This window comes from Mirounga leonina, unplaced genomic scaffold (genome assembly GCF_011800145.1).
Source record: "Mirounga leonina isolate KUSES-001 unplaced genomic scaffold, KU_Mleo_1.0 Mir_153, whole genome shotgun sequence".
NCBI classification, from domain to species: domain Eukaryota; kingdom Metazoa; phylum Chordata; class Mammalia; order Carnivora; family Phocidae; genus Mirounga; species Mirounga leonina.
Window position 1 is genome coordinate 1,457,739 of NW_023270387.1, and position 27,809 is coordinate 1,485,547.

A 27,809-nucleotide genomic window follows, 5' to 3' on the forward strand; every position below is an offset into this window, starting at 1 on the left:
AGCACCAGCACCCCACAGGCCCGCCGTGACCAGACTCAAGTCACAGCCCCGAACAAGAGTGCATCCCGTATCACATCAGTGTTCCAGCTAATTGGAGTGACTTCTGCTTTCATTTTTTTTTTTAAATCAGTTATGTAGTTCCCCTCCACTTCTCTCCCCTCCTAGATAAACATTATTAAGATACCAGGCATAGGGTTGTCTGTATCCATTCCCCAGCAGAACCACACTGTCCTTGAACCATTTTCCAGTCACCTGCCGTGAGGCCTGTCCTGTGCTAAGCCCCGTGTCTCTGTACCGTCCTCCCGCGTCCATGCAGTCTCAGGAGGACCTCTCATTGCAAACTGCCAGCTGGCAGCATTTGTTCTGTTTGTCTTCTACAGTTTGTGTGTATGTCAAGTTTGCTAAAGTTACGTATTTTTAAAGCATTTGTTTGTTTCAAACAAATTGCCAAATGTATTGGTGTGTTTTTTATGTAATGTTCTCATAACTTTTTGATTTCAGTTGGTTTTGTAATGATGTCTCCCTTTTTCTTGACATTGATAATTTTTCTTTTTATCCTCCATCCATCTTCAGGGAGCGTTTATCAGTTTTACTAATCTTTTCAAAATACCAACTTTTAACTTTGTTTGCCGGGAACGGCCAGCAACCTCTGTACCGAAGGATGAAAGATGACTCCAAACTTTGCCGTGAAAGAGAGGGAAGGGCAAGGGGGTCATAGCTCAGAGACGAAGACCCTTTGCTCTTCTTTGCTCCCGCTTTTATTGGTCCTTCAGGATAATCACAGATCCTTAACGCTGTTTCTCAAGCATGTGATGTGTGACAAGGGGTCTTAACTGGAACTAGGAGGATCTGTTTGTGGGAAAGCTACGATGTGCTAATCTGCATGTTCTATGAGTTCTGCTAAACATAGCCTAGGGGACAACGCACACATCTCTTAGATCCCCGGGCGGCTGTTTGGCCTAGAGAGTTTTGGGGAAGGCAACTCCCCGCGACATTCCTATGGCAGAGTGGTCATGCGGGCCTTGTCATTCCAAAGGCCCACACCCTCCTCCGAAACCTTCCCTCGCCCCCCACCCCCAGCAGCCTCTGTGTTACATTTTAGCAAGCCAGGTATTATGGCTGATTTCATGCTCTACATGAACCCCAATATTTGTTGATTTCCTTTTTAAAAAAATTTTTTAATTTTAATTTTTGTTTTGTTTCAAGTTTTTATTTGGATTCTAGTTAGTTAACATACAGTACAATATTGGTTTCAGGAGTAGAATTCAGTGATTCATCACTTATATACGACACCCACAAAAGTGCCCTCCTAAATGCCCATCACCCTCTTTATTGTATTTTTGAACTGGTTTTTGCTCTTTATTATTTCATTCCTGTTGTTTTTCCTTAGGTTTCCTTTGGTGTTCTTTTTTCTAGATTCTTGAGATGGAAATTCAAGATACTGATATTTAATCTTTTTTTCTTTTTTTTTTCTTTTTTTTTTTTTAAAGATTTTATTTATTTATTTGAGAGAGAGAGAATGAGAGACAGAGAGCACGAGAGGGAAGAGGGCCAGAGGGAGAAGCAGACTCCCCGCCGAGCAGGGAGCCCGATGCGGGACTCGATCCCGGGACTACCAGGATCATGACCTGAGCCGAAGGCAGTCGCTTAACCAACTGAGCCACCCAGGCGCCCATATTTAATCTTTTTTAAATATATGCATTTATGTCTATAAATTTCCCTCTCAGCCCTCCTCCAGCTTCATACCAGAGTCCTGATTTCTTCTTCAATTCATTGAATTACATAGCTTTATTGTTACTTAATTTCCAGGTAGTTGGAAATTTTCTCGTTCCCGTTTTTGTTGCTGATTTTCAGCATTAACTCCATTATGGCCAGAGAACTTACTCTGCAGTATTCAGTTGTTTGAACCCTGTTGTGCTTTCTTTATAATAGGACATTTCATTACATTTCACTTTTCCATGTACACTTGAAAATTATGTGAAATTTGCTGTTGTTTTAATTTTTTCTAAAGTCAGTTAGGTCAGGTTTGTTCATTGTAGTGTTTTCTGTGTCTTTACTCTTTTTTGCTTTGTTTTTCTCAATTATATGTTGAGAATTTCTTAAAGGTTCTATGATTTTTGAATTTGTTTTTCTTTCAGTTCTTTTCGTTTTTGCTTTAAATATTTTGAAGCTGTGTTTTGGGGTGCATACATATTTGAAAATGTGATTTTTCCTGTTTGGGTTATTTTCTTTATTGTTATGAAATGTCCTCCTTTTTCTTCAGAAATGTATCAAGTTTTAGAGTCTGATATTAGAATGGTTACACTACTTTGGGGGCCTAGTGTTTGCATGGTAATAATTTTTATTCATTTACTTTCAATTTTCTGTTGGCCTTGTTTCTGAAGGGCACCTCTCTTCAGTTTACCACTTGGTTTTCATTTTCACTCACTGTGCGGTCTTCCTGTTTGTCGCATAATTTAACGCAGCTAACCAGATCATGTGATACCTGATCCAGTTTTGTAATTAACTTGATTTTTTTTTTGATAAAACATTTCCTGTTTTTTTGATGGGTCACCCTACATATAACAGTATATATCTTTGACTTCTTATTTTACTACAAATAAATACTTTGCCACTTCTCCAGTGCACTTTACTCCGTAGACCCCTGCCTGCCTTTGCATTATTGTTGTGATATGTTGTCATGGTGACATGATGTTATAATGACTGCTTTTAAAATCTGTATTTACACAGATTGTTCCTTCCTATGGTTCTCACATTCTCCCATCATTTCCGTCATCTCCTCATTTACATCTAGGTTATTTTTCTTTTTTTTAAAATTTTAATTCTTGTTTAGTTCACAGGCAGGGTTCTGTTAGTGTCAAGTGTGTGATCCTGTGATTGAGCACTTTTGTACCCGACTCAGTGCTCAGCATGGTGAGTGTGCTCTTCATCCCCGTCCACATTACTTTTCTTCTGTCTGAAGCATTTCCTTTTCTATTTCATTTAGTGAAGGCCCACTGGAAACAAACTTCTTGTTCTTGTATTTTTGAAGGATATTTGTTTTTCTGCCTGACATGGAATTCTGGGTTGGTATTTATTTTCTTTAGCACTTTAAAGTTTTTATTCCTTCATCCTCTAGCTTATGTCATTCCTGTTGAGAAATCACCTGCTGGTTTTATTGTTGCTCTTTAGTAAGTGATGTGTCATTTTTCTCTGGATGCTTTAAACTTTTCTTTGTCACTGGTTTTTCAGTGGTTTGATTATGATGTCCTTAGGATTGATTTTCTTTGCATTTATCCTGCTTAAGTTTTCCTGAAACATTCCAGCTGATGTAGAAGTATTTCACTGGGCTTTTAAATTTGTGTTTTTATAATGGTGATTGTAGTCTTGCTACAAAAGATTCCTTTTTGGACATTTATATATCCTTTTTCATAAAGTGCTTATTGAATTACTTTCATATTAACTTAAAAAAGTTTTTAAGTAAAATTTAAAAATCTATCCTGGAGTTCTCAAAAATTCCTTATGATACTTTTCTTAGTCTTTGAAAATAATATTTGAAAGTGTGTATTTTGTACTTCAAAAATAAATTGTTTGTGTCAGTTTAAAATTGTAAGTTGTGGGTATAATTGCTGATTTATTTCTCTGTATGTGTTGTATATCACTGTTTTTTTAAATTTTGGAATATACTCCTTTATGAGGCAGAACTTTGTTTTTTCTTAGTTTAATTTCTCATCTCAGATTACTTGTATATGGCAGTCTGAATAAATCCTTTTGAAGTTAATAATGGACATCTTTGCAATTACTCATATTATTGATAATATTAGGTTTTTACCAGCTCATTCTGTCTTTAAGTAGTACGTCTTAAAAACTAGTAAAATGAACACTTTTTGAATAAAGATTTATGTATTTTAGAGAGAGTGAGAGAGAGACAGCATGAGCAGCAGGAGGGATGGAGGGAGAAGGAGAGAAAATCTCAAGTAGACTCCCCACTGAGCAGGGAGCCCCATGTGGGGCTCAATCCCAGGACCCCAGGATCATGACCTGAGCTGAAGTCACACACTTAACTGACTGAGCTACCAAGGCCCCCCCAATGAACACTTTTTAACTAATGAATTCTGTAGAGAATAGTATGTAATTGAGTTATTTTTTGTGTCATCTATAATCAGTCATTTCAGAAAAATTTGGAATGAAATGTAATATACGTATATATTTCTTTGATACTTCAGTATCCCGGGATCAAATTAATGACTAGTGTTTAGCCCTGTTTGTATATGTGCTGATTAATAGGGCATTCTGGTTAATAGTCTTTTGGCTAGCTAACTGTTGCTATTCTGTACTCTACTGAAAAGCCTATGCTACCAACTATTTAGAAATACTAGGAAATATAAATTATATTTTTTAATGTCATGAAGCAAAAGACAGAACATTGAAGCCAACTAATTGTGTCATTTTAAACAAATAGGACCGCGTTATGTGGTACAAATAGGTGACAAAATTATTGACTACAATGAAGAATTCCGCCTTTTCTTGTCAACAAGAAACCCGAATCCCTTCATCCCGCCAGATGCAGCCTCCATCATTACAGAGGTTAACTTCACTACAACAAGAAGTGGGTTGCGAGGACAGGTATGTATGGGCAATAAGAAGTGACCTCAGAAATCTCCTGTAGCTTTGGGTACTCAGGAGATACTCTGAATTGGAATCAACTTTGTGGAAGTGATTAGTATTTAAACTTTTGAATCCATCTTGAAACTACATTTGTGAGTTAGAGTCAAGCTTTCGGGTTTACGTTATCATTTGTGTTAGACTTGGGCACTTGTTAACATCGAATCACTGCTTCTCCCACTATTACGTTAATTTTAGGGTCGATTTCTGTCATGTGTGGTAGAGTTTGAGAGAGAGAAGGCTCATAAATTGAGATCAGCTATGTTTTCTAACTGTGAAAAACTGAAGTTGAAATGTGAGAATTGCATTTAATTGACCTGTTTGGCTGGTTGAGGGCGGGTGTTGGATTCCCCATCTGACCTTTTTTTTCCCACTAGAACATATGTGTCTTTGAATTTTTGTATCTGTGTATGACTTTCTATAATTTAGATCATTATTTGACTCTCAAAATGAGTTTTTATATCTAGGCTTTTACTTAATGTAGTTCCTTACTCATTTTCCTTTTAAGGCTATGATGCCTGTTGACTTTGAGTCATTCCATTTTTTACTCACCTAACAATTGTAGACTCTTCCTGTTTTGATTTCATATGATAGTATGTATATTTGTTACAATTTTTACTTAATTATAATTTTTAAGAATTTCCTTTATTTTTTCTTATAATAACATACAGCTCATAGCATGTATTTTTATGGATAGTATCTTTTGACTTACTTGATGATACGTCTTATGAATAAAACTGTGAAGGGATTACTCAAAGCATGGCAGAATTAATTGAAAGAATTGCTCATTCTCTCTAGAACCTGTCCATCCCCTCGCGAAAGGGGCTGTTCAGATCTGTAAGAAGTGCTCAGTGAGGATGCTTGTCCAGCAGATTCGCATTTACATGTTTTATGACCTGCCAATGTCATCCCCTAATTTAAAGTTTCAAAATGAAGAATTTGACATAGCATTTTAAAAATAGCTTTATTAAGATTCAATTAATTCACCCATTTAAAGTGTACAATTCAGTGTTTTTTTTAGTGGACTTGCGGGTCTTATGGTTACTCTGTTTAACATTTTGAAGAACAGACTTTCCCAAAGTGACTGTGCTTTACTTTCCCGCCAACAACGTCTAAGGATTCCACTCTCTCCCCATCTTGCCAACACATGTTATTTGTGTTTTTAATTGTAGCCATCCTAATGGGGATGAAATGGTATCTTGTTGAGACTGTGATGTTATAGTATTTTAAGTAATATATCTCTTTATTTCTTTATATGAATATTTGACACTAAAAAAACTAGTTTTCATATATTTTATTTAATTTTAGAAAAATGTTACATATTGATATGTTACGTAATGCAATTTCTTACAGATGTCCTATAATATTTAATACTTTATTGATCAGTTTATTTTGCTTCCTTTTTTGTCAGAAATAATTGTGAAGTGTCTCATGTTTAACTAGAAAGAATCAAATGAGGTACATAAAATCGTAATAAGTTTGGTCAAGCACAAGGCCTGTTTGTGGGAAGTTTATGTTTTGTCTTGTTTGAACTTTACCACTAAAATAACTTCGACTTAAAAAAATTTTTTTTAAAGCTTTTGGCTTTAACTATTCAGCATGAGAAACCTGACTTAGAGGAGCAGAAAACAAAACTATTACAACAGGAAGAAGATAAGAAAATACAGTTAGCCAAGCTTGAGGAATCTCTTTTAGAGGTAAAATTTAGTTATTCAGGATGCTTTCTTATATTACATTTTTTTAGTGAATATAATTAGCAGATTTTTAAAAATTTAATAGTACCATCCACATGGTTTTGGTTGTGCCAAAGACATGTCAATATATATCTTAAAATCAAAATTCAAAGAGGAAAAAGTAGATGTCTTAGAATACAAGATCTTAAGAAGGAATGGTAATTAATGTCTAAGACAAGTGATTTTTAAGTAATACTGTATACTGTATTATTTCACTAATATTTAGTTATCTATTATATGCTTAGAATTTCAAGCAGCATTAAAATGTAGCATAAAATTATGATTTAATCTGTAACTTTAAGTAGTTTTTATTTTTATTAGATTGATAAAATTAATACATATGCAATGCTTTGATGATACGGTATATCATGATTAACTCTTATTCTCATAAGCTATAAAATGTTGAAATTCTTTTAAAATAATACAAGTTTTCATAAACATCAAATTAATGATAGTTAATATGGGCTTCTTTTAATTGGTTATTTTAACATGTATGATAATGTTCACATTATTTTATTAATTTTTGCTGCAGACACTTGCCACATCCCAAGGGAATATTTTGGAAAATAAGGATTTGATTGAATCTTTGAATCAGACGAAAGCAAGCAGTGCACTTATTCAGGAGTCACTGAAAGAATCTTACAAACTCCAGATTTCCCTTGACCAAGTAATTATTTCTCCTTTTTTTTTCTTTTTGGTGATCTATATCATGTTTTCTTAAATTTTTATGTTAATATGATTAGACAGTGTAGAGTCAGGACTTTGGGGGAATGACGATTACAAAAAAAGAGAGCTCTTCAGAAACCCCAGGGCCGTGGGTCTGATCGATCCTGCTGTAGAGAGGGGGTGAGAGGCTCAGGGCGCCGAGAATAAGGTCTGCCAGCCTCTGCTGACTTCTGGAATAACGTGATCTCAAGTTCTGGGGCGACAGTTTTATACTGAAATTGAAAGTGAGAGTATTGGAACTGACTGTTAAAAGCATCTGTGCCATTCCTGGAGCTTTTTAAAATTAAGGCATGTTTAGTATATTAAGTAAGAGTTGTAAGGTGTCTTTTCTGTTAAAAAATTTTCTTCCCTTAAAATGCTTTTTGCCTTTCTTTTGATAATCCCTTTTGCAGAATTCTAACCCAAGTTCAAAACAGTCTATCTGTTCTTCTCCTACATTCTAATGATTGAGCTTTGCTTGAAGGCAAACAGACGCCCAAACAGATGAGTGCTACTGTGCATTTCCAGGCTCCAGCCTGACCTGGGCCCTCACTGACCACGTCCTTTCATTCTTTGCCAGGTTGTCTCGGTGACCCTGTCACGTTTTCCTTTCAGTATTTTTCAGCCCTTGTCCAAATCGTACACTTACATATCATAACTGTTTTACTTGGGAAAGTGCTCTGTTGAAGCAGAATAGGAACAGATTGGTAGCCCGCTTCTAACCCAGCCCCCTCGGTTTCTCTAGCATGGTTTTGCTGCGCCTCTCGTTTTCTGTTTCACAGCACGGGGATGCCGAAATTCCTGGCCTTCTCCTTCTGCACAAGTGTCACTGAGTCAGCCCTGTAACGTTCCCAGCATCACGTTTGTCATCCTGGTGCTCAGATCACAGTGACTCCTCACAGTCCTGTTGGGAACCTGAGGCCGTTCACTTCGAGGATCCCTTCCCTTCTGCCACAGAGGAAGTCCCTGTGCGCACGCCAAACAGTGCCGGGGGCTTTCTTCCTGGGTGCAGACACCTGTTCCAGTCTCTGCTCCCGTCAGCGTTCCTGTGGGCCCCAGCCCCCCGCACACTCCCGACTCGGGGTTGCGACTCTCCTCTCCTGCAGGGGGGTAGTGGAGCCAGGCCCTGGCATCACCTAAACCGCTTCTCTCTTGAAATACAAGATGGCATCGTTCATTCTCGGATCATAATTGCCTACCTTTTCTCCTTACCTTCTCCGTCATACAAGTGCTCTTGGTCCTCCGTACGGTCACCCGTGAACCACTTCTACCTCTGTCATCCGGGAGCTAGAGAATTCTTTAAATACATTGCCCTCAGTTTTATAAGAATAAGGAAACTAGATGGTATCATTCCCTTTAGTTACACAGTTCTGTGATTGGTCGTCGTATTTGGTGCACGTTATGTAGGACTGGTAAGGGCGGCTCGCTGGGAGCGGAGCGGCCTGTAGGTGGCAGGCGAGCACTAGCACTAAGATGTTTTTCCCACCCAACCTCTGATCCACAGGAGCGGGACGCCTACCTTCCTCTGGCCGAGAATGGCAGCAAGATGTACTTCATTATCTCTGACTTGTCCAAAATTAATAACATGTACCGTTTTAGTTTGGCTGCATTTCTCCGACTTTTCCAGCGAGCTCTGCAAAACAAACAGGTAAGCTCTCCGTTACCCCACAGCTGATGCTGAGTAACAGAGATCCTTGACTAGGTACTTAGAGAAAGAATTTCCTGAGAAAACTTCAGAATTCTATTTCAGAAGACCCCATCCAACAATTTTAAGGTGTATCTAAAGAAACTAGCTCCTTAATTGTATTTTATGTTCTTAACAAACTACCCCAGTGCAACAGTCTTCTTAATGGAAATGATTTCAATTCTGAGCACAAATTAATAAGTAATAGATTATCATTAAAATGGTATAAAGAAGTTATCTACATAATCTCATTCCTTGGGGGAAAACAGCATTGAAGATTTCGTGTCCCTGTGTGCCGTCTGGGGCCGTGGTGCATGCCGGGTGTTGTAGTTAAGGGGGTAGAGGAGTGCCCTCTGCGCGATCAAGTTTGTGTGCTGACAGAGGGAAGGGAGTCTTAATGGATATAAATGGTCTTAACCCGAAGGTAGCACGCTGGCTTTACGTCAAATATTAATATATTGCAGACAACTTTCGTGCCATAAGTAGAAACCTGCATATGGTATTTTTGAAGATTGAGACGCTGGACAGTGCGAGCCCTGTAAGCACGTGCTGTGTGGACGTTTTCCTGATTATCTGTGCTGAATGTCACTGTAACCCTAACTTGGCAGATCAGACAGTGTTTTTCTTCGGCTCGTGGGTTCTGTGGGACTTGGGTCAGGGCCGAGCAGAGATGGCTTACCTCTCTTTCACAGTGTTGGGACCTCAGTCGGGACATGAGGGGAGGGGGGCGGTGGCTGGGGCCTGGGGCCTGAGGGCTGGGTGAGGAGGACCCCGTGCTGGGCTTCCTGGCGCACAGAGTAGCGGATTTCTCTCTTTTTTTTTTTTTTTGAAGATTTTATTTATTTGACAGAGACAGAGACAGTGAGAGCAGGAACACAAGCAGGGGGAGTGGGAGAGGGAGAAGCAGGCTTCCCGCGGAGCAGGGAGCCCGATGCGGGACTCGATCCCAGGACCCCGGGATCATGACCTGAGCCGAAGGCAGACGCTTAACGACTGAGCCACCCAGGTGCCCCAGAGTAGCGGATTTCTGATAGGACATCTTGGGGGCCACACGTGTATCCCAGTCCGTGAGGCGGAAGCTGTGATAAGTCATCCTGGGGTCGGTGTCATCCGTGCTGTCTGTTGTTTGGCGGAAGCAGTCGAGAGGGTGGGGGAGGAGGCCTCACCTCCTGACAGAAGGGTGTCACAGAGCGCGCTTATGTATTAAGACAGCGGCAGACATTATTGATGGTTTCTCCTTTTTTCAGTGGGTTGCTCCTCTAGTTTTCTTCTCAGTTAAATCCCCAGACTTGGATGACTGGGCCAAAGTGCCCGTGTATAAGCTTGCAGACAAATGTCGTCTCATTACCTTTGGACACGTGCTGTTGGCGTATGGAACTGAGGTGGCGAGGGCACCTCGTCCATCTGTAGCTCCGCCAACAAGGGATTATATATAGATTTCGATAGTTTTTGCAGGAAAAATTTCTCATAAATTTCTCATAAAGTACACAATTATAAGTTCATTTTAAATTCTTTCTTGTCCTTCCGTCAAAAAATACTTCTGTGAAAAGTCAGTGACTCTGAAGGAGTGTGAGAACCGATGAACAGGTTAGCAGTTCTGCCTGAACCCAGTGAGAACAGTGGTTATTCTGTGCTCTTTACAAAAGCGTGTATCTCAGCATCTCCTCAGGAGCTGCCGGTCTTCGGTAGTGCGGCTACTGAATAACATTGACCTTTGTGTGTGTGCGTGCGTGTATGTTTGTGCGTGTGCATGTTTGTGTGTTTGTGTATGTTTGTGCGAGTTTGTGTTTGCATGTGCATGTTTGTGTGCATGTGTATGCGCGTTTGTGCGTGTGCATGTGCATGTTTGTATGTTTGTGTTTGCATGTTTGTGTGCGTGTGTATGTGCGTGTACACATGCATGTTTGTGCATGTGTATGTGCGTGTGCCTGCGTGTGCATGTGCGCGCGTGCACGTGTATGTGCATGTTTGCGTGTTCACATGTATGCACATGTGTATGTGTGTGTGCGTATGTGTGTGTGCGCATGTGCATGTTTGTGTGTGTGCGTGTGCTTGAATTCATTTTTAAAAGCAATATAATTTCAAATATGTAGAGTACAAAACTTGCTCTGCAGTGTGCTGGAGATCCATTAGATCTTGCAGCAGTGCACGATAGAGTGTCTTTGGGTGGATCCAGGGTTCCGTGTCACATATGGTCTTCGTGAAGGAGTAGTGAAAGGGAGAGGGTGTTTTGCATGTGAGCTGTCAGGTAGGACAGGTACTTCCAGGGCCAGACCGAGGTCTGCTACATCTGAGCGCCACCCCATGAGGTTTTGTGCTGGTCCCACATTGCCCTGCCTATCCTGGATGCTTTTCTCTGAACTGTTAACAATTGTCTTGTGAGGTTTTTATTGTCAGTTTTAATCATAAGGAAACAAAATTTAGCCTAAATAGTACACCAGGATTGAACTTTTCAAGGCCGGTATCCTCCCAAGTGCTCCCTGAGGTGAGAGGTAAACCTATCACACTTAGGGAACAGACCAGCCTTGACAATCTCCTCTGCCCGTTTCTACACCGAGCTCTTCTTCAGTAAGCAGAGGAAGTAGCCATTAGTGATATTTTCCAAATCATGGCAGTCCTGTATGATACAGAAATACAAAACATGAAAAACTAAAGGTGCTATGATTTCTTAAACAGCATCAGCATCAAATTTATTGTTCATCCTTAGTTAACATGGAAGGCATGGTTTAAGGTTGTTTAGGTTCTTATATTGAGGATGAGAAAATTCTATATTGGGTGTGGTTCTGGTCACCCTGTTTTCAGGCTGGATTGATCATTGTAATACAAGGAATGAAATGGGTTTAACCCATACTCATAGAGTATTCTTAATGCCATTAGGTATCAAAGTGGTATCATCAAATTCAGTTCATGTTGTATTATTGGAAGTTGACTGTAATTTTCATTCATTGAAAGCCTCAACTCTGTGCATTAAAGAAAAATACATCAAGTATTTTTATCATATTAGTGTACAGATTTAATGTCCTTGTTCGTTTGGTCCCTTGAGTTGACAAAGATAGTTGTTCCGGAATCAGCTTTGAGTCTGGAGGAACAGTATATAAGTGTGATTACGCTGTGGGTATCATTTAAATGTTTATAAATTTCCTAATGGTTTTTCAGTTTTCAAATTGTAATCTACAGGATTCTGAAAATACAGAACAGAGAATCCAGTCTCTTATCAGCTCATTAAAACATATGGTCTATGAATATATATGCCGTTGTCTATTTAAGGTAAGAAATACTGTTTTTTCATGTGTAAAATACTACTTGTACTTTGATTTAATACAGTGTTACAGTTAAGTTGTATAACCTTTATCTACTGGAAAGATGTTGAAATTGGCACTTCTGATACTTTCCCAGAATGATGTTCATTGCTAAGTGGAAGGTCTCACGGCCTTGCGGGATATGGTTGGGATGGAGGAGAATGACGCGTGAGGAAGGGAGGGCAGACATGCCGTAGGTCAGCCGCCGTGGCTCTGGACGCCCAGTATCCCAGGAGAACGGGTCATTTTCTAGCTGCACTCGGTGTCCCTGCCTCAGCACTGTTCTCAGTTTGCACCACATGAGTATTTGTTGTGGGGTCTGTTTGGGAGCACTTCCTCTACACACTTGTTAAAATAAAAACTATCTCTTGACATTGCCAGTGTCCCCTGGGTAGGGGATGAAACTGGTTCCATTCCCGGCATTAGGCAGTAAACTAATGCCTGAGTTATGAAATTTGTCACAGATGTCTTCATATTACAAGGGCCTCTGAGGAATATAAAATGAAATGTATTTTAGAAATTTTTGAATATTGTAGAAACAGAGGATTTTGTCTTAGGATTTTTTTTTTTTTTTAATTACCAATCTTTGGGGATAGGTTGAGGAAGAGCTTTGTAAAGGCAATTAACTGCATGAGAGAAATAGAGTTATTATGGTACAGTTATGTAGAGTTCTTAGAAAATTTTGGAAAAGATAGAGTTAATACATTCTTTAGAAAGGGACAGTAACTTATGAGTAGAGTCAAAATGTTGACGATCTTTACTTGAGACAAGGGGTATTACTGGAAGCTCACAGACCTATAGTTGGGTATTTCTGCAGAATGTTTCTTTAATGAGAACTCTAGCGATACCTTTATAGGTCTATAGACAGTATATCTGTGTATTTTGGAGGTCTTTCCCTCTAAAAATCACCTATTTGGCCCCCAGTTTTAACTTACATATATGTCTGGAATTATAAGCAGATGATCTCAAAACCCATTTTGTCCCTAAAACGTTATGACCTTAGATAGATATGAGGATGGCATCTCTAACATTTGTATGATGTATTATTGCACATAGTACTTAAACATTTTTATTACACAGACACAACTTAAAAATATTTTCTGAAAGACTTTCAAACTTTATCGGACTATATATAGTGGCGCCTGGGTGGCTCAGTTGGTTAAGCGGCTGTGATCTCAGGGTTCTGGGATCGAGCCCCACATCGGGCTCCCTGCTCAGAGGGGAGTCTGCTTCTCCCTCTCCCTCTGCCTGCTGCTTTGCCTGCTTGTGCTCTCTATCTCTCTGTCAAATAAATAAATAAAATCTTTAAAAGAAAAACTTTATGGGACTATATACATATATAGAAAAACTATACAGAAGAACCTTTCGTCATTTCTCCCCGTTGCGCTGCTTCACTCCATTAGAGTAAACCAGTCCAAGGCTCAGTTGGCTCTTTATTGTCTATTTCCTTTCTCTTCATGTGCATGTGTGCAAATACATAATGTTTTTTCTTTTCCTTATTATGTATTTTGTTCTCTTGCATTTCTTTTGTTGTGACAGGTCCTGAAGATCTTTCCAAAAGTAGAACTATGTTTAACCTCATTATTTTTAGTGATTGTGTGGTATTCCGTAATATGGTCATATGTTGTTTTATCTACTACTCTGTTGGTGGATATTATTTATATGTATTTTTTGCTATTATGAGTGAACACAGTGAAATTCTGTAAATCTATCTTTATGTACACATGTAGGTATTTCTATTCATTAGATTTCTTCATGGAAGTATAATTGCTGGTCCAAGAAAAGATACCTTTCAAATTTTGTTGAATATTCTCAAATTGCCTTCTAGAAGTTTTTTATCAGTTAATAATTTTACCCACAGAGTAATTAAGGTATCTCCTTCCTTGTATCCTTGTCAACCCTGGATATATTATTAGTCTTTCTATTTTTAATCAAGTTATGGTTTACAAATATTTTTTTATCTCCTCTGCATTTTTATTAAAACTTTATTTTTACCTTCCTCCCTTATTTGCTATGTTTGTTGATTTCCTTGATATTTTAAAGAATACGCTTTACATTACAGAACAAGTCTACTTTATTGTAATTGTTTTTATATTTTTTATTTTTAATTGCTTTATTGGATTTATTTTTTGATTGCTATGTTATGAATTTTTATAATTAGTTTTTGAATGTAGCTTTAATCTTTCTTGTTTTTCTAGTGAATATGTTAGAGCTGCAAGGTTTCATTTCGATCACTCTCCTAATAATATATTTAATGCTTTTTTACTTTCCTTTCAAGTCCTGTGCACTAAAATAGGCTGTGATTTGTGAAAATATCACAGACCTGCACTTATTTTAAGGTGCCACCAAAACCCTTATGAAGGTAGATGTGTTATAAATAAGTATTATTCTTGAAAAATGCTTAAGTGGAAAGATAATATAAACTTTCATATTCGTTCCAAAGGTTAGTAGTTTATTAGGAATTTCTTGTTTTTGACCCATATATCTGTGCCTCTACTTATATATTCTTACTTTATTTTTAGCAATACAGTATATTTACTGGTGAGATTTAAATCCTTATGTCGTACATTTTGTAATGTAATTAGGGAAAGCTATATGTTCAGCATCAAGACGATTTAATGTATCAGTGCAGTTTAGTGAGGGTCACTTCTTGTAAAAATACATTGAAGTGAGGCTCCAGCCAGCGTTTGATTGCACGAGGGGAGAGCTTGGAAGGTTGAACATCCTGACAGTGTAGTGCCCAAGTGGAATTTTTTATTGCCCGTCTTGAGAAATACTTTCCTGTTGTGAACAATTACACTTACTTTTAAAAAGCTATCATGTATAATTCTTAAGACATATTTTAATCGGTGATGGAATATGTGGTTTCTCATATTCATATTTCTCTATCAGTAGTATTAAATTTGTTCATTGTGAATTCAACATTCCACGGAATTTCAGTGTTGAATAATAATTCAGAAAGCACATTAATTGTGAAGCAATGAGGTACATTTCTCAAGATTTAGCATTATATCTGACTTGGGATGGAACTGATTTATATTTTAGTGAGAGGTGTTTAGAGCTTCAGCAACCAGCTTCACATTAAAGTGCCTGCCAGTCTTGCTGATGTTGCTGTCGTGTTGGTGACAGCGAGAGAGGCTGCGATTAGTATTCACCTCACACCCAAGGGAAGGCAGCTTGACCTGCAACGAAGAATGATTGACTTGTTTTGTAGCAGAAAATTTAGACTTTTAATAAACTTTATAAACCCAATGGAGAAAGCTGGTGAGCAGTTTCACTGAGGTTATTGGGTCTGCCGTTCTTTCTTTCTTTCCAAGAAATCAAAAGTGTTTATTTCAGTAAACTAAGTATTTTGGACAGTTATAGGATAAGTAGCATATTTAGTTCCCCAAAATTTAGGATTATGATGGAACTGTGTACAAATTAGTGCTTCTCTGTATCATTCTTCATCCCAGTGTATCATTTGGAACAGATACAAAATAGTGGAAGTTGCTGTTGGAAGCTTAAACAATTTCCACATGTATTGGATGAGAGTACAGAAGAGGGTTGGAAAGAGTGTTTGGAGAGCATCTACTCTTGTGTTTGCCCTTCCTTGTGGGAGGATTCCCCGAGAGAGCTCGGCTCTGGGGCAGGAGGACTGCCTGGTGGGGGGATGGGTCGCTCACCTCACCTCCCTCTTCGAATGAATTTGCTGGTTGAGTAAAATACGGATGAATCAATCATACATTTTAAAAATAAAATGATAGCGTCTCATGATTGTGTTTATCTGACAGTCATTTAATTTGGATTCTGGTATTTTTTTCTGTCAAAATGTGTTTTGTTTTAACAGAGAAGTGGAATTTCTCTGACGTTTATAAATTTTATAACTTGTTGCTATTAAAATGAATCCTGATAATTTAGATCATCTCTTCTGCTTAGAAAATTTTGAAACCTAGCATCTAACCCTTTAGATTTTCTATAAGTAGAGTTGGATTGTGTAGAATTGTTCATTAAAATGTGGGACTTCAAGGACAAATGTGAGTACTCAAGTTCTATGCTATCTCGGTATTCTTTAGATTAGAGCAAGGCTTCATGTGGTAACATCTGTTTTATACTTTTCCTTGAATGTGTTTGAAAACAATGAATAGTGTAGAGTACCAATAAAAGAAATAGATTTATTATTCTTTCTACTGCTTCTTAATCTCTGAGAATCATGAGGTTTATAGAATTTTTTAAGATAAATTTCCTCTTCAATACAGTATTATGTAGTACATCAGGTTACTATAAAGTGGGTAGTTATTATCTGTCACATTACAATGTTCCAGGCACTGTACAAGTATTTTACATACATTGTTATTTAATTCCTACAACAATACCATTCTAGAAAGGAGGAAATGAAGATCTGGAGCTAGCACCTTTCTGTAGGTTTTTCAGATGTAGAGGATGTTGGAACTGGAATTTAAACCCACTCTGCTTGATGCCGGAGACTCTAGGGTGTGGGGGAAACAAAATCGTCACATCTGGAAATGTGAACTGTATCCCAGCCAAGAAGTGGACTCTAGGATTCCCGTATCTCATATGAATCGATGCTACTGATTTATACTGTGCAGGCGTCTCTTAGGATTTTCCTTCATTCAGCTCATTTTGTCGATGATCAGTTGAGATTCTGCTTATTATATATCCCCTTGATAGTAAAGAATTTTGTAACAGAACCCAAGTGTAATGAGATAAATTGACATTGAACTGAAACACCTAAATTTTCTCAACTGGATATTGACAGGTTTTTTATTGTTGTTATTGTTTGAAGTAAGTATGCAGAAAATCTGTAAGCTTGGTTTATTCATCCTTAACTTGGCTCCAGTTTATTTGGAAATTATGTGTTCTCTTGTCTCTCAGTAAATTGTATTTTTAGGAGTATTTCTGAGTCATAATTGTTCTTTATTATACTGTCATTCTTAAATACTTATGGCTAAAGACGGCTGCCAGCAACAGCTTCTTTGGCCATCTTTGGTTGGGAAAGCCATTGACAGAGATCCCAGGGAGCCTGGTTTAGGTCATGGGGTATGTAGGCCATTATCTGTGGAGGATATCATAGAGTTGGCTCCGTGTGATTATATGCTGATCCCTAAGGCCACGATGTGTTCTGGGACCGAGCGCAGAGAGAAGGGGGGGCCACCATTATCCACTTTTTGACTGTATATTATGTGGCTTACTTTCTGCCGACGTTTTGGAGCTTTGCCTCAGTGATAATGAAGTTAGCTCACTGACCACAGCGGCTAATCTGAGAATCCTAGTGGCAGGGCCTGGCCTTTTCTTCATTAACCCTGGAGACTGCGTTATTTTCCCTCAGGTCAAAGGAAGAAATGGCTAAGGTAAATGTAGTAATACTGCGTGTGACTTTGTGTGTATACCTTAATCCTTCTTTCTTTCCCTTAGAGGAGGGATGCATTTTAAATATCCATTAATGTGTAAAATAAACATCTTAGAGGCTTACCCAGCCAGTCACTGTTCAACCCCAAACCTGAATTTGTACTTTGTGACACCTAAGAATGCTGCACAGCCCCCAGATGGCATGTCTTGATTTTTATAGTTTCAAGTCACATGGGACTTATTTCCTATACATGGTGGTTGGTTGTACCTTTCTTTCCACACTGAGTGATGGCCATCTGCTTAAAATTTTTCTATTTTGAGAATTTTTTTTTAAGTCCTTGACTATGTTATGGTTGTAAACACATGGTTTTTATTTACTCACTTAATAGGCATTTGCTGAGTACTTGCTGTGTATACATACACAACATACACTTTCATGAAGTCAGTTATTCTTCTGTATTGTATTACTTAAGACACTGAATCTTTCTGACAGAGGGGTGATTTTCTTGCAGGCAAGGAGGTTACCTGCTGGTAATCTTCACAGCCCTTACAGTTAGTCTATGTGTAGATTTATAATCATAAGCATGTATTAGATATAAAGTGTTATTTATAGTATGGGAGAAGCTATATAAAATGCTTAAATTATAAACTGGTGGGAAAAGATGGTGCTTGAGTAGATAGGCTTGTTGGTGTTGTTAATAAGCATCTACTGTATTTTGTAACAGAAATGAGATAAGCTTATTTTAGAAAATTGACAAAATACACTTAAGTAAAAAGGAAGAAACCAAAAATAACCCATAGTTGTAAAAATAAATCACTGATAAAAATTGATACCAATTTTCCAATTTTTTTCTGCAGATATATATCCGTATATGTTTATGTAAACATATTGCCTCTCCTTCCATTGTATGGGCTATGCTCTATATTTTCATTTGAATATCATTTATGATAAACTTTTGAACATTTAGGTTGTTTCAGTTTTTCCTCCATAATAAAAAATCTTGCATTAAATATCCTCATTTCTTATCTATGAATACATTCCTCATCCCTTTGCATAACTTTCTAGAAATGAAATGTCTTGATTTAGGGACATATAGAATGTTCTGGATCATGTAAGCATACACAGTGACAAATTGAAGAAAACTAATGCAGGAGGTTGATCTTCTTGGTAATGACTGATTCAGACCTCAAAATTGGATTTCAGCTAGTTAAATAAACACATTTTTTTAATGGGTTGTATACGATGACTAATCTTTAGCATTTTCTCTAAAACTTTGGGTACTTTCTCTATCCTTCCCGCCTGCCACTCAGAAGAAGTGTTCTGTTTAGGTGCCACCTGAATAGTCATTTCTTATATTGCTAAAAGTAGATAATTTAAAGATAGAACACAGATTTTGTGAACTGAAATTTCAGGACTATGCTTTTCCAAAAACACAAATTTAGAAATAGCAAGATAACATTTGTTATTCTTTTTAGGCTGATCAGTTGATGTTCGCTTTGCATTTTGTTCGAGGCATGCATCCTGAACTTTTTCAAGAAAATGTAAGTGGGAATAAAGGAGGAAAATGTTAGAGTTACATAGAAGTTTGGTAATGGGCAGATTTATGGTTGGATTAGAAATAACTTTAGACTGGAAATTATCTATCAACCTGTTAATTTTTTACTAAGTCAGAATTTAGTGTAAGATGCTGATTTCTGCTTCTCCCCTCTGGGTGAGCCAAGTATTTATTCAGAGGTATGGTGAGGCAGCGTGGCTTACCACAGTGCTTCTGGACCTTTCTAGACCCCCGTGCCCTGCTTGTCTTGCTCGTACGGGCAGTGGAGCTAACACACGTACAAAGTGGAGCAACATGGGTGTATAGCGGCCTCGTTTATTCCCTTCACTGACTTGCTCCGAGTCAGCATGTGAAGCAAGAGGGTGGGCAGTTCTCAGAGGCTTCCTGGGGCCCGAAGCCTTATGTTAGTCTTTTTTATGTATAATTTATCTTCTTTGTCTGTAACTTTATTTCTGGTCTGCCCGATCATCCTCTCTCCAACTTGAAAAGAACCTCCTTCAAGTTAGAGCTAACTAATCCATCTCTGGTGTGATTCTAACATTTAAAAACAAATTATTTGTAAGTGATTTTCTGGTTTTGATGCCATTATCATCAAGTGAGTAGAGTAGCAGGGTGGGAGGGAATAGTATATGGACAGTGAGCTTTGACCTTCACCTCTACGTGGTCAAATTTCGTGTCCTGGGTTCTCCTTCTTTGTATACTTAAAAGAACGCAGACCTTTCCACATGCCTATTTTCTCTCTTTGTTTCTAATTCCACGCGCTGGCTGACTTGTATTGTTTCTCCTAAATTTGTTAATTTGACTCCTTTTATTTCCACCATTAGCTTTGATGCCTTTCCCCCCTCCTGTATCATGTTTTTCTCCATGATCAGTACGTTCCACACCGTGTAAGATTTAATATCCCCTAGTGTTCCCTGTTGGAGTATATGTAATTATTGGGAAAGGAGAACATTTTTCTCTGACTCCCACCTAGTAATAGTAATCATTTCTAGTCTCTTGTGACTGTATAGTTTCAGTAAGTGGTCATGCTGGGTGGAAGCAGGAAGTAATTTTGTTTTTTTCTATATTGCTCTCAAATTTTGTATGTTTTTTCTTTATTTGCTGAACAATATGTAACAAAGAATATGATAGTGCCCATTATTTTCTTGGGTGAGTTCAGGGTAAAGACAGATTTTCTCGGAGCACTAGATTCTGTAACCCTGGGTCAGTCAGGATTCCGTGGATTAATTTAAAAAAAGAATAATGGCAGTCTTCTAATCTGTTGGAAAAGATAAGTTAATGGAAGTACTTTTTTCTGTTTTTTCCCAGCATACACAATTTTTAAATTTTTGGTGCACTTTATTGCTTATTTATTAGTGAAAAATGGCATGTAATGGGGCAAATTAAGACAAATGCTGACTGAACATGACATGTAAATTTTTCGATGTTGAAACATTATAGGGAGAGAAATTGTAGTTACATCTTTTGCTTTAGTAAAATGATTTCTCGTACTTTGCATAGGAATGTGTTATGTTGTACATGAACTCATTCTTGATGTTAATGTTGTACCAGAAGTGGGAAGATGTGACATGAGTTTTTTTTCCATGTCCTTAGAAAGCTGCACTGTAAGCTATCTTTTAGGGAAATTGAGAAAATTCTGTTAACTGGTTAGTATTTTTATATTTTTTGTTTTACTCATATTTTTATTCAACAGGAATGGGATACGTTTACAGGTGTGGTTGTTGGAGACATGTTGCGGAGATCTGTAAGTAAAAATAATAAAATTCTTTCACTCTTAGGGAAAATAGTTCTGGCTTTGACTTCATGAGATGCTGTTTGCTTCAGAGGAATTTTAAAGTACTGTTGAAATTATACTTTAACTAGAGGAATAGGTCCTTGCCTCTATTACTATAAAATGGACCTAAATATTTTTTGTCCTTAGAGACATATATTCTTATGAGAATAATACTAATTAGATACTAAGAAAGTAATACACTTTATAATCCTGGAAAAATAAAATTTTGTGTTATGACTAGGAAAATTCCCCAAAACTGAAGTTTAAAATTTAAAAAAAAATTTTTGGTAACTTCATTCAAATTTATCTTTTTCTTTACTAATTTTCTATTTGCACATGTAATGAATAATATTTTTTCTTCAAAGCAGCATACCCAAACTGTAATGCAAAATCTAGATTATGTCTGAAATGCAAGATATTATTAAAAATAATGTAAAATTTATGGCAATTTTTTATTATTTTATTACATTTTTCTGAAGTTTCATAAAAGATTATGCACAATGAAAACGAATGCAACATTTGTGTAAATGGTTGTCTATATCTTGTTATATAGAATTTTACAATAGTAAAATAAATTAAGTAATAATACATAGAATGAGTTTTCAAATCAGTGTTCGTAAAATTAGCTAGCAGTCACTTGTTGATTTTTCTACGTTTGAATTTTACCAAATATACCAAAGAGAATAATTGCTCTTATAAAGGACTCTCAGCAGAGGATCCGGGATCAGCTCCCGTCTTGGATAGACCAGGAACGAAGCTGGGCGGTGGCGACACTGAAGGTATTCAGGACTTTTCTACCGTGGGGAGTACTTAAACTTCTTCTCTATTTGAGTTATCTGTTTATTTTTTTTACGTGCTCCCTATTAATACTCAGTGTTGATATTTCTGTGTATATGCCATCAAATCCCTGGGTAAAAGGATATCAGAGAATTATTCTATTCTGATTAGTCCTTTAATCCTTAGTTAAATCTTTCATTCAACACATACATATTTGGTCTCCATTGCACAAGATTCTGTGCTGCACACCCACAGGGAAGAGAAGGATAAGTAAACAAAAGATCTAATATGGAACGTGGAGGCCTTCTTTATAGAATAATTCAGGATTGGTAATGAGATGCAGTATGATGCTAGGAGTTTCAAATTCAAACTGTTTCTCTTGCTTTTATTCATCTTTGAAATATCCCTCACCCGCAGCCCCTCTCCATCCTTGCGATCCCTCCCCGAGTTTTGACTCTCATCATTCACCTGGGCTTTGCTGCAGAGCCTCTGCTCCTGACCTCAGGCCTCTCTGTTTCCCTGTGTCCTCTATGTTTTAAAGTTGACTTATAATTCAGTTTGCACTCTTAAAACCTTCTGATGGCTTCTGTCACTCACAGGATAAAGTCCCTTGACATTTGCATGAAAGATAAGATGGCCCATGACCTGCTCCTTGCCCACCTCTTCCATTTTATCTCCAGTCCACCCCTCACTGTTTCTTGCACTTACAGTTCGCATTGCTACTCCCTCTACCTGGAATGCCCTGGGGCTGTGTTTACCTGTCAAACATCGATTTCACATTTGAAGACCTACCTTCTTAATTCTGTCTCTTCTGTTGGCATACATCTTGAACATTCCTACATCATAGTACCTGTCATACTGAGTCAGAATGATGCAGTGTGTCTGCCTCTTCTCCCAGGTTGTAAGTGCACTGAGATGAGGATCCGTGCCTTGTCAAACTTGATGTCCTGACACCCAGTGCAAAACCTGACTTGTACATTCCTTTGATTATTCAGTAAGTGCCCCCTGTACTCCAGATGCATAGTTAGTTTTCTGTTAGGTACTTTTTTTGGTTGCACAAATTAAGATTATGAGTGGACAAGCTAATGACAAAATAGGTGATGTAAGTTTTGCATTGTTCATATATTCTATTGAGTTAAGGTATTTATTAAGTATTTATAATATGCTGGTTGACAGTGGAGAGCACAGATGTATAAAAGTCTTTGTTCCTTCTTTCTAGGAGTTTGTCACCTAGTGAAACACTTTTGACACAGTTATAAGACCTGGCTCATAAACTCCTAATGGGAAAAGTAATAATTATTGTTTGAACAGCTGATCTCCAGTCACACTTGGGGAAAAATCTTACGTTTGTAACCTAAAAATTGTAATGATTTTTTTTTTCCACATACTCATTTCTATTTAAGTAAAGAAATGCAAAATATTTAGGGAAGACAGCTTTCCTATTCAAAGAAGGCTTATAATACACATTGATGTTTTATTATCAGTTTATAAAACATTTTTAAGTGGATTATCTCATTTTTTTTTATTTAAATTACAGTTAGTTAACATATAGTGCAATATTAGTTTCAGGCATAAAATTTAGTGATTCTATGTGAATTATCTTATTTAGTTATACCAACCCTAAGAGACAGGTATTATTAAATTCTCTTTTTACAGATGAGAAATGAAAGTCAGTAGTAGTGAGTTAAATGAATGAGCCTAAGGTTTCTTCTTAATTTAACACAGTTTTTGAAGACCTATTATGTGCCAAGCAATCATCCTAAATACTTCACATGTATTATCTTACTTTATCATCACAATAACCTGATGAGGCCGTAATTATGCCTGTTTTAGAAAAGAGGAACAGGAGGTGGAGCGAGGCTAAATAATTGAGCCAGGATCAAACAGGTGGGAGGTTTGGGAGCTGTGATTTCGGTTCAGGCCTTCTGACACCAAAGTCCAAGCCCTCAGTATCTCGATTTTCCAACTACAGTGTTTTCCTTCTCTCTGTCTCCCCCGACTCCCCATCCCCAAGTGTGAGGTGGGTGCCGAGGGCAGGCTGCGGGGCGCGGGCCGCGGGGCAGAAGCGCGGTTCCAAAGTTCAGCTGCCAACAGTTCTGTCTGCGTTCTGGACTCAGGCCTCCTGGGTGCTTCTGTGGGGAGCCAAAGACAAGACAGACAGACTTCTGTCAGAATGTGTCCGTCTGTCTGTTCCCCGTCATCCCTCCCCTGCCCGGTGCAGCTGCTGCCGCATGGCACGTAGTAAAGGCCGCAGGGGCAGCTCGCGGTTCCTGGTCACTTACTGGTGACTTACTGGGTGCGCGGCATTATGCAGAATTTGAAAGGAGATCACCTCACCGACTGTTACAGCCCGATGAGGTACCTGACAGGTGAGGAAACCAGGCACAGAGCGACGTGGTCACTTGGAAAGTAGAGTCGGGATTTGAAATGGGGCTCTTTGTGGTCGAGTCGGAGCTGTTCACCACTCTGGACTGCCGGCTGTTCACGAGTACCTGCTGAATCAAGTCGGTCGATTCTGCTCTGTTACCAGTCCGTCGTTTTTCTCATTAGTCATATACTTAGTGCCTACGACTAGTCAGCACAGTGCCCGTGGAGTGACAAGTCGATGTTTTCCGATAGGAAGAGACTGTGCTGAGCACACCTGCCTGTAGAGAATCTAGCAGGTACTCGAGGGTGATACGGCTGGCGCCACGCTGAGTATAGCCCTGGGGATTTGCGCAGAGTCCAACGTGAAACCAGCACGCCGCCTCACTGCCTCAGATTTCTAGCCAAAAGCATCTTGGTTATACAATGTGTAGCATAAATCGGTAGCAGTAGGCCCTTATGCACTAATTGCCACTAAATTTAATAGACTACCATCAAGGGTTATCCTAATAGGCTTAGATCACTTATGAAAAATAACGTGAAATGTACTTAATTTTCTGCTGTATGTTTCATTTTAGTTAAGTTACATAATGAAATTTGGGCAATATAATGGGTTATTTAGAAATGAATATAGCTACTTGGATGAAGCATCCTTAAGTATTTGACTTGGGTTTATATTATGTGACATTCTAGTACTCCAGATACAGGTCTTCCGAATTCACCATTATTTTCTTTATTTTTTATTATTTATTTTTTTTTAAGATTTATTTATTCATTTGAGAGAGGGAGAGAGAGAGAGAGCACATGAGAGGGGGGAGGGTCAGAGGGAGAAGCAGACCCCCCGCCGAGCAGGGAGCCCGATGCGGGACTCGATCCCAGGACTGCAGGATCATGACCTGAGCCGAAGGCAGTCGCTTAACCCACTGAGCCACCCGGGCGCCCCGAATTCACTATTATTTTCAATACAAGTTCTCCGTCTATACAGGTTGACATGTCTGATGTACAGTGGCCCGGTGTTGGTAGAAGTCTGGGGGAGAGGCTGCTGGAGGGAAGGGGGGATGGGCAAAATGGGTGAGGCTGTGCGGCGAGTAAGTCTTGGGAGTGGAAGGCACAGCAAGGGGTGTGGTCAGGGCGTTGCGTGGTAGTTGCGTGGGGGCAGGTGGTGCTACACTTGCGTGAGCACAGCATAGTTCAGAGATTTGAGTCACCGTGTTGTGCACCGGAGACTGACGTCGCCTCTCAAAAAAAGTGTACTACACTAAAGAAATTGTTCTTTAATGGGCAAAGGGCCTGAACAGACATTTTTTTGAAGAAGTCGTACGAATGGCCGACAGATACACAGAAAAGGGGCTCACCGTCATTAGGCATGAGGGAAATGCAAGTTAACTCCCAGTGAGGCATCAGCCCACAAGTCTTGGGAGGGCGGTAATTGGAGGGGCAAGAGATAACACGTGCCGGCGGGCGCACGGGAAAGGGAAGATGTGCAGCATCGGTGGGGGTACCTGTGGTGCGGCCATTATGAAAAACACTAGGGAGCGTCCCCAGGAAATTAAAAACAAGCACCGTATGCCTCGGCAGCCCTACTTCCTACTCCGGGCCTTCATCCCAGGGAAATGCAAGCGGTGTCTAGGAGCTACGCACACTCGCTTGTTGGCTGCCGCTCTTGAGAGCAGCCGTCGGTGGATGATGGAGGGAGGGAACGGGATCTGTCCGTCTATGCGGGATGTCACTCATCCACAAGAAGTAGGACTCAGAACAGCTGCGAGGGGGACGGAGGTTGCCAGGAGCTGCGGGCGGTGCGAAAAGGGGAGAAGCCGGACGCTGGGCACAGATGTTTGGAAATGGGGCGAGTTCTGGAGCACGTAGCGTAACCCGGCGGCTCTATGTTGGCAACACTGCTTAATACGCTTCCAGTTTACTAGGAGAGCAGATTCTGAGTGTTCTCGCTACAAAAAAATGGTGACTCGTGAGTTAAGGTGGCTTTATTTCACTAGGGCAGCCTCCGCAGTGTAAAGGCTTATGGAGGCACTTGTTGAACACGCCCGAGGTTGTCGGTGGTACCTCGGTGAGGCTGAGCAAGACGAAGAACGGAGCTGGGGAGAGCGGGTCCTCGGGGCGCTGCGCGGAGAGGACTGTGCGGGGGAGCCCCGGGGGGCGCTGCCGCGCGCTGCGGGGGCGGAGGCGGGAGCGCGGCGGGAGCGCGGCGGGAGCCCGGGAAGCAGAGGGTCGGAGGCCGCGGGCGGAGGAAGCAACGTGCTTGCGAGGGCGACGCCGCGGGGGGCGGGGGGCGGAGCGCGCTCCCGCAAGGACTGGGCCGGGCGCGCTGCGGAACCCGCCGTGGCGCGGGCGGCGGCGGGCCGTTGGGCAGCGTGTGCGCACACAGAGCGGGCGCGCCCACTTCCAAACACCGACTGGAAGTGTTTGACTTTGTCTAATTCCGGGTTGGGCAGGTCGACCGCACGTCTGACGTAGGCAGGACTAGATGGGCCCACGGGGAGGCAGGACGGCGGGGAGACGTCGCTCCGCAGCCGCCTCCGTTGATTCGCAGCCGCGCGCGCCCACGCACCCCCCACACGTGCACACGCCACACCCCACGCGTGCACGCGCACGCACCCCCACGCACGCGCAGTGCCACGCATGCACCCCACGCACGCGCACCCCGTGCGCGCGCCCGCGGCGTCTGCTAGTCGTGCTCCACGCCCCGTCTCGCTGTGTTGTAGGTGGCGCTGCCCAGTCTCTATCAGACCCTGTGCTTGGACGACGCGGCTCTGTGGCGGACCTACTACCACAGTTCAGCGTGTGAGCAAGAGTTTCCACCTGCTCTGGCGAAGAAAGTGTCCTCCTTTCAGCAGGTGAGTTGCCGAAGTGCCTAAAAACGTCTGACGTCCGTCCGCCCCTCAGCGCGTTACTGTGGGGACGGCTTTGGGCGTGTGCCGCGCAATCCAGGCGGAGCTGCTGCTCGGGGTCACCCTCCGCCTGCCCTCCGCCCCCGCCCCTGCCCCCCGGGGAGTCGGCCCGGACACGGAGCCCTGCGGAGCCGCCTGGCTCGCGCGCGCCCCGCCCTGGGCACCCTGGGGCGGGGCCCGGACCCTCCGTGTGGATGTCTTGGCCTGGCCGCGGGCTTCCGTCCGCGGGGAGCGCTGCCCTCCCGCGTGTGGTCAGGTCCACGGGCTTTCGTGCGGTCCTCACGAACACACACAAGTCCTCGTGCGCAGCTGCGTGACGGCCTGTGAGACGCTGTGGGACGGCCTGTGAGACGCTCTGTGAGACGGCCTGTGAGACGCTCTGCGTGACGCTCTGTGTGACGCTCTGTGTGACGCTCTGTGAGACGCTCTGTGTGACGGCCTGTGAGACGGCCTGTGTGACGGCCTGTGAGACGCTCTGTGAGACGCTCTGTGAGACGCTCTGTGAGACGGCCTGTGAGACGGCCTGTGTGGCGGCCTGTGAGACGCTCTGTGTGATGGCCTGTGTGACACTCTGTGAGACGGTGTGTGACGGCCTGTGAGACGCTCTGTGTGACGCTCTGTGAGACGGCCTGTGAGACGCTCTGCGTGACGCTCTGTGTGACGCTCTGTGTGACGGCCTGTGAGACGCTCTGTGTGACGGCCTGTGTGACACTCTGTGAGACGGTGTGTCACGGCCTGTGAGACGCTCTGTGTGACGCTCTGTGAGACGGCCTGTGAGACGGCCTGTGAGGCGGCCTGTGAGACGCTCTGTGAGACGGCCTGTGAGACGGCCTGTGAGGCGGCCTGTGAGACGCTCTGTGTGACGCTCTGTGAGACGGCCTGTGAGACGGCCTGTGAGACGCTCTGTGAGACGCTCTGTGTGACGCTCTGTGAGACGGCCTGTGTGGCGGCCTGTGAGACGCTCTGTGTGACGGCCTGTGTGACACTCTGTGAGACGGTGTGTGACGGCCTGTGAGAC

General features: G+C 40.9%; 1 protein-coding gene across 2 annotated transcripts in view; it reads left to right on the forward strand.

Annotated features, from left to right (window-relative positions):
- DYNC2H1 (dynein cytoplasmic 2 heavy chain 1) overlaps positions 1-27,809 on the forward strand; it is a 284,386-nt gene that overhangs the window by 126,959 nt on the left and 129,618 nt on the right. Inside the window, exons 66-74 of one of the 2 annotated variants that reach the window (XM_035008811.1) lie at positions 4,442-4,605; positions 6,222-6,341; positions 6,910-7,044; positions 8,587-8,730; positions 11,923-12,033; positions 18,891-18,956; positions 20,664-20,714; positions 21,446-21,523; positions 26,606-26,737. In XM_035008811.1, the coding sequence (XP_034864702.1) occupies positions 4,442-4,605; positions 6,222-6,341; positions 6,910-7,044; positions 8,587-8,730; positions 11,923-12,033; positions 18,891-18,956; positions 20,664-20,714; positions 21,446-21,523; positions 26,606-26,737 (1,001 nt within the window). The remainder of the gene's footprint in view (positions 1-4,441; positions 4,606-6,221; positions 6,342-6,909; positions 7,045-8,586; positions 8,731-11,922; positions 12,034-18,890; positions 18,957-20,663; positions 20,715-21,445; positions 21,524-26,605; positions 26,738-27,809) is intronic. The other variant, XM_035008812.1, reaches the window with a different exon arrangement.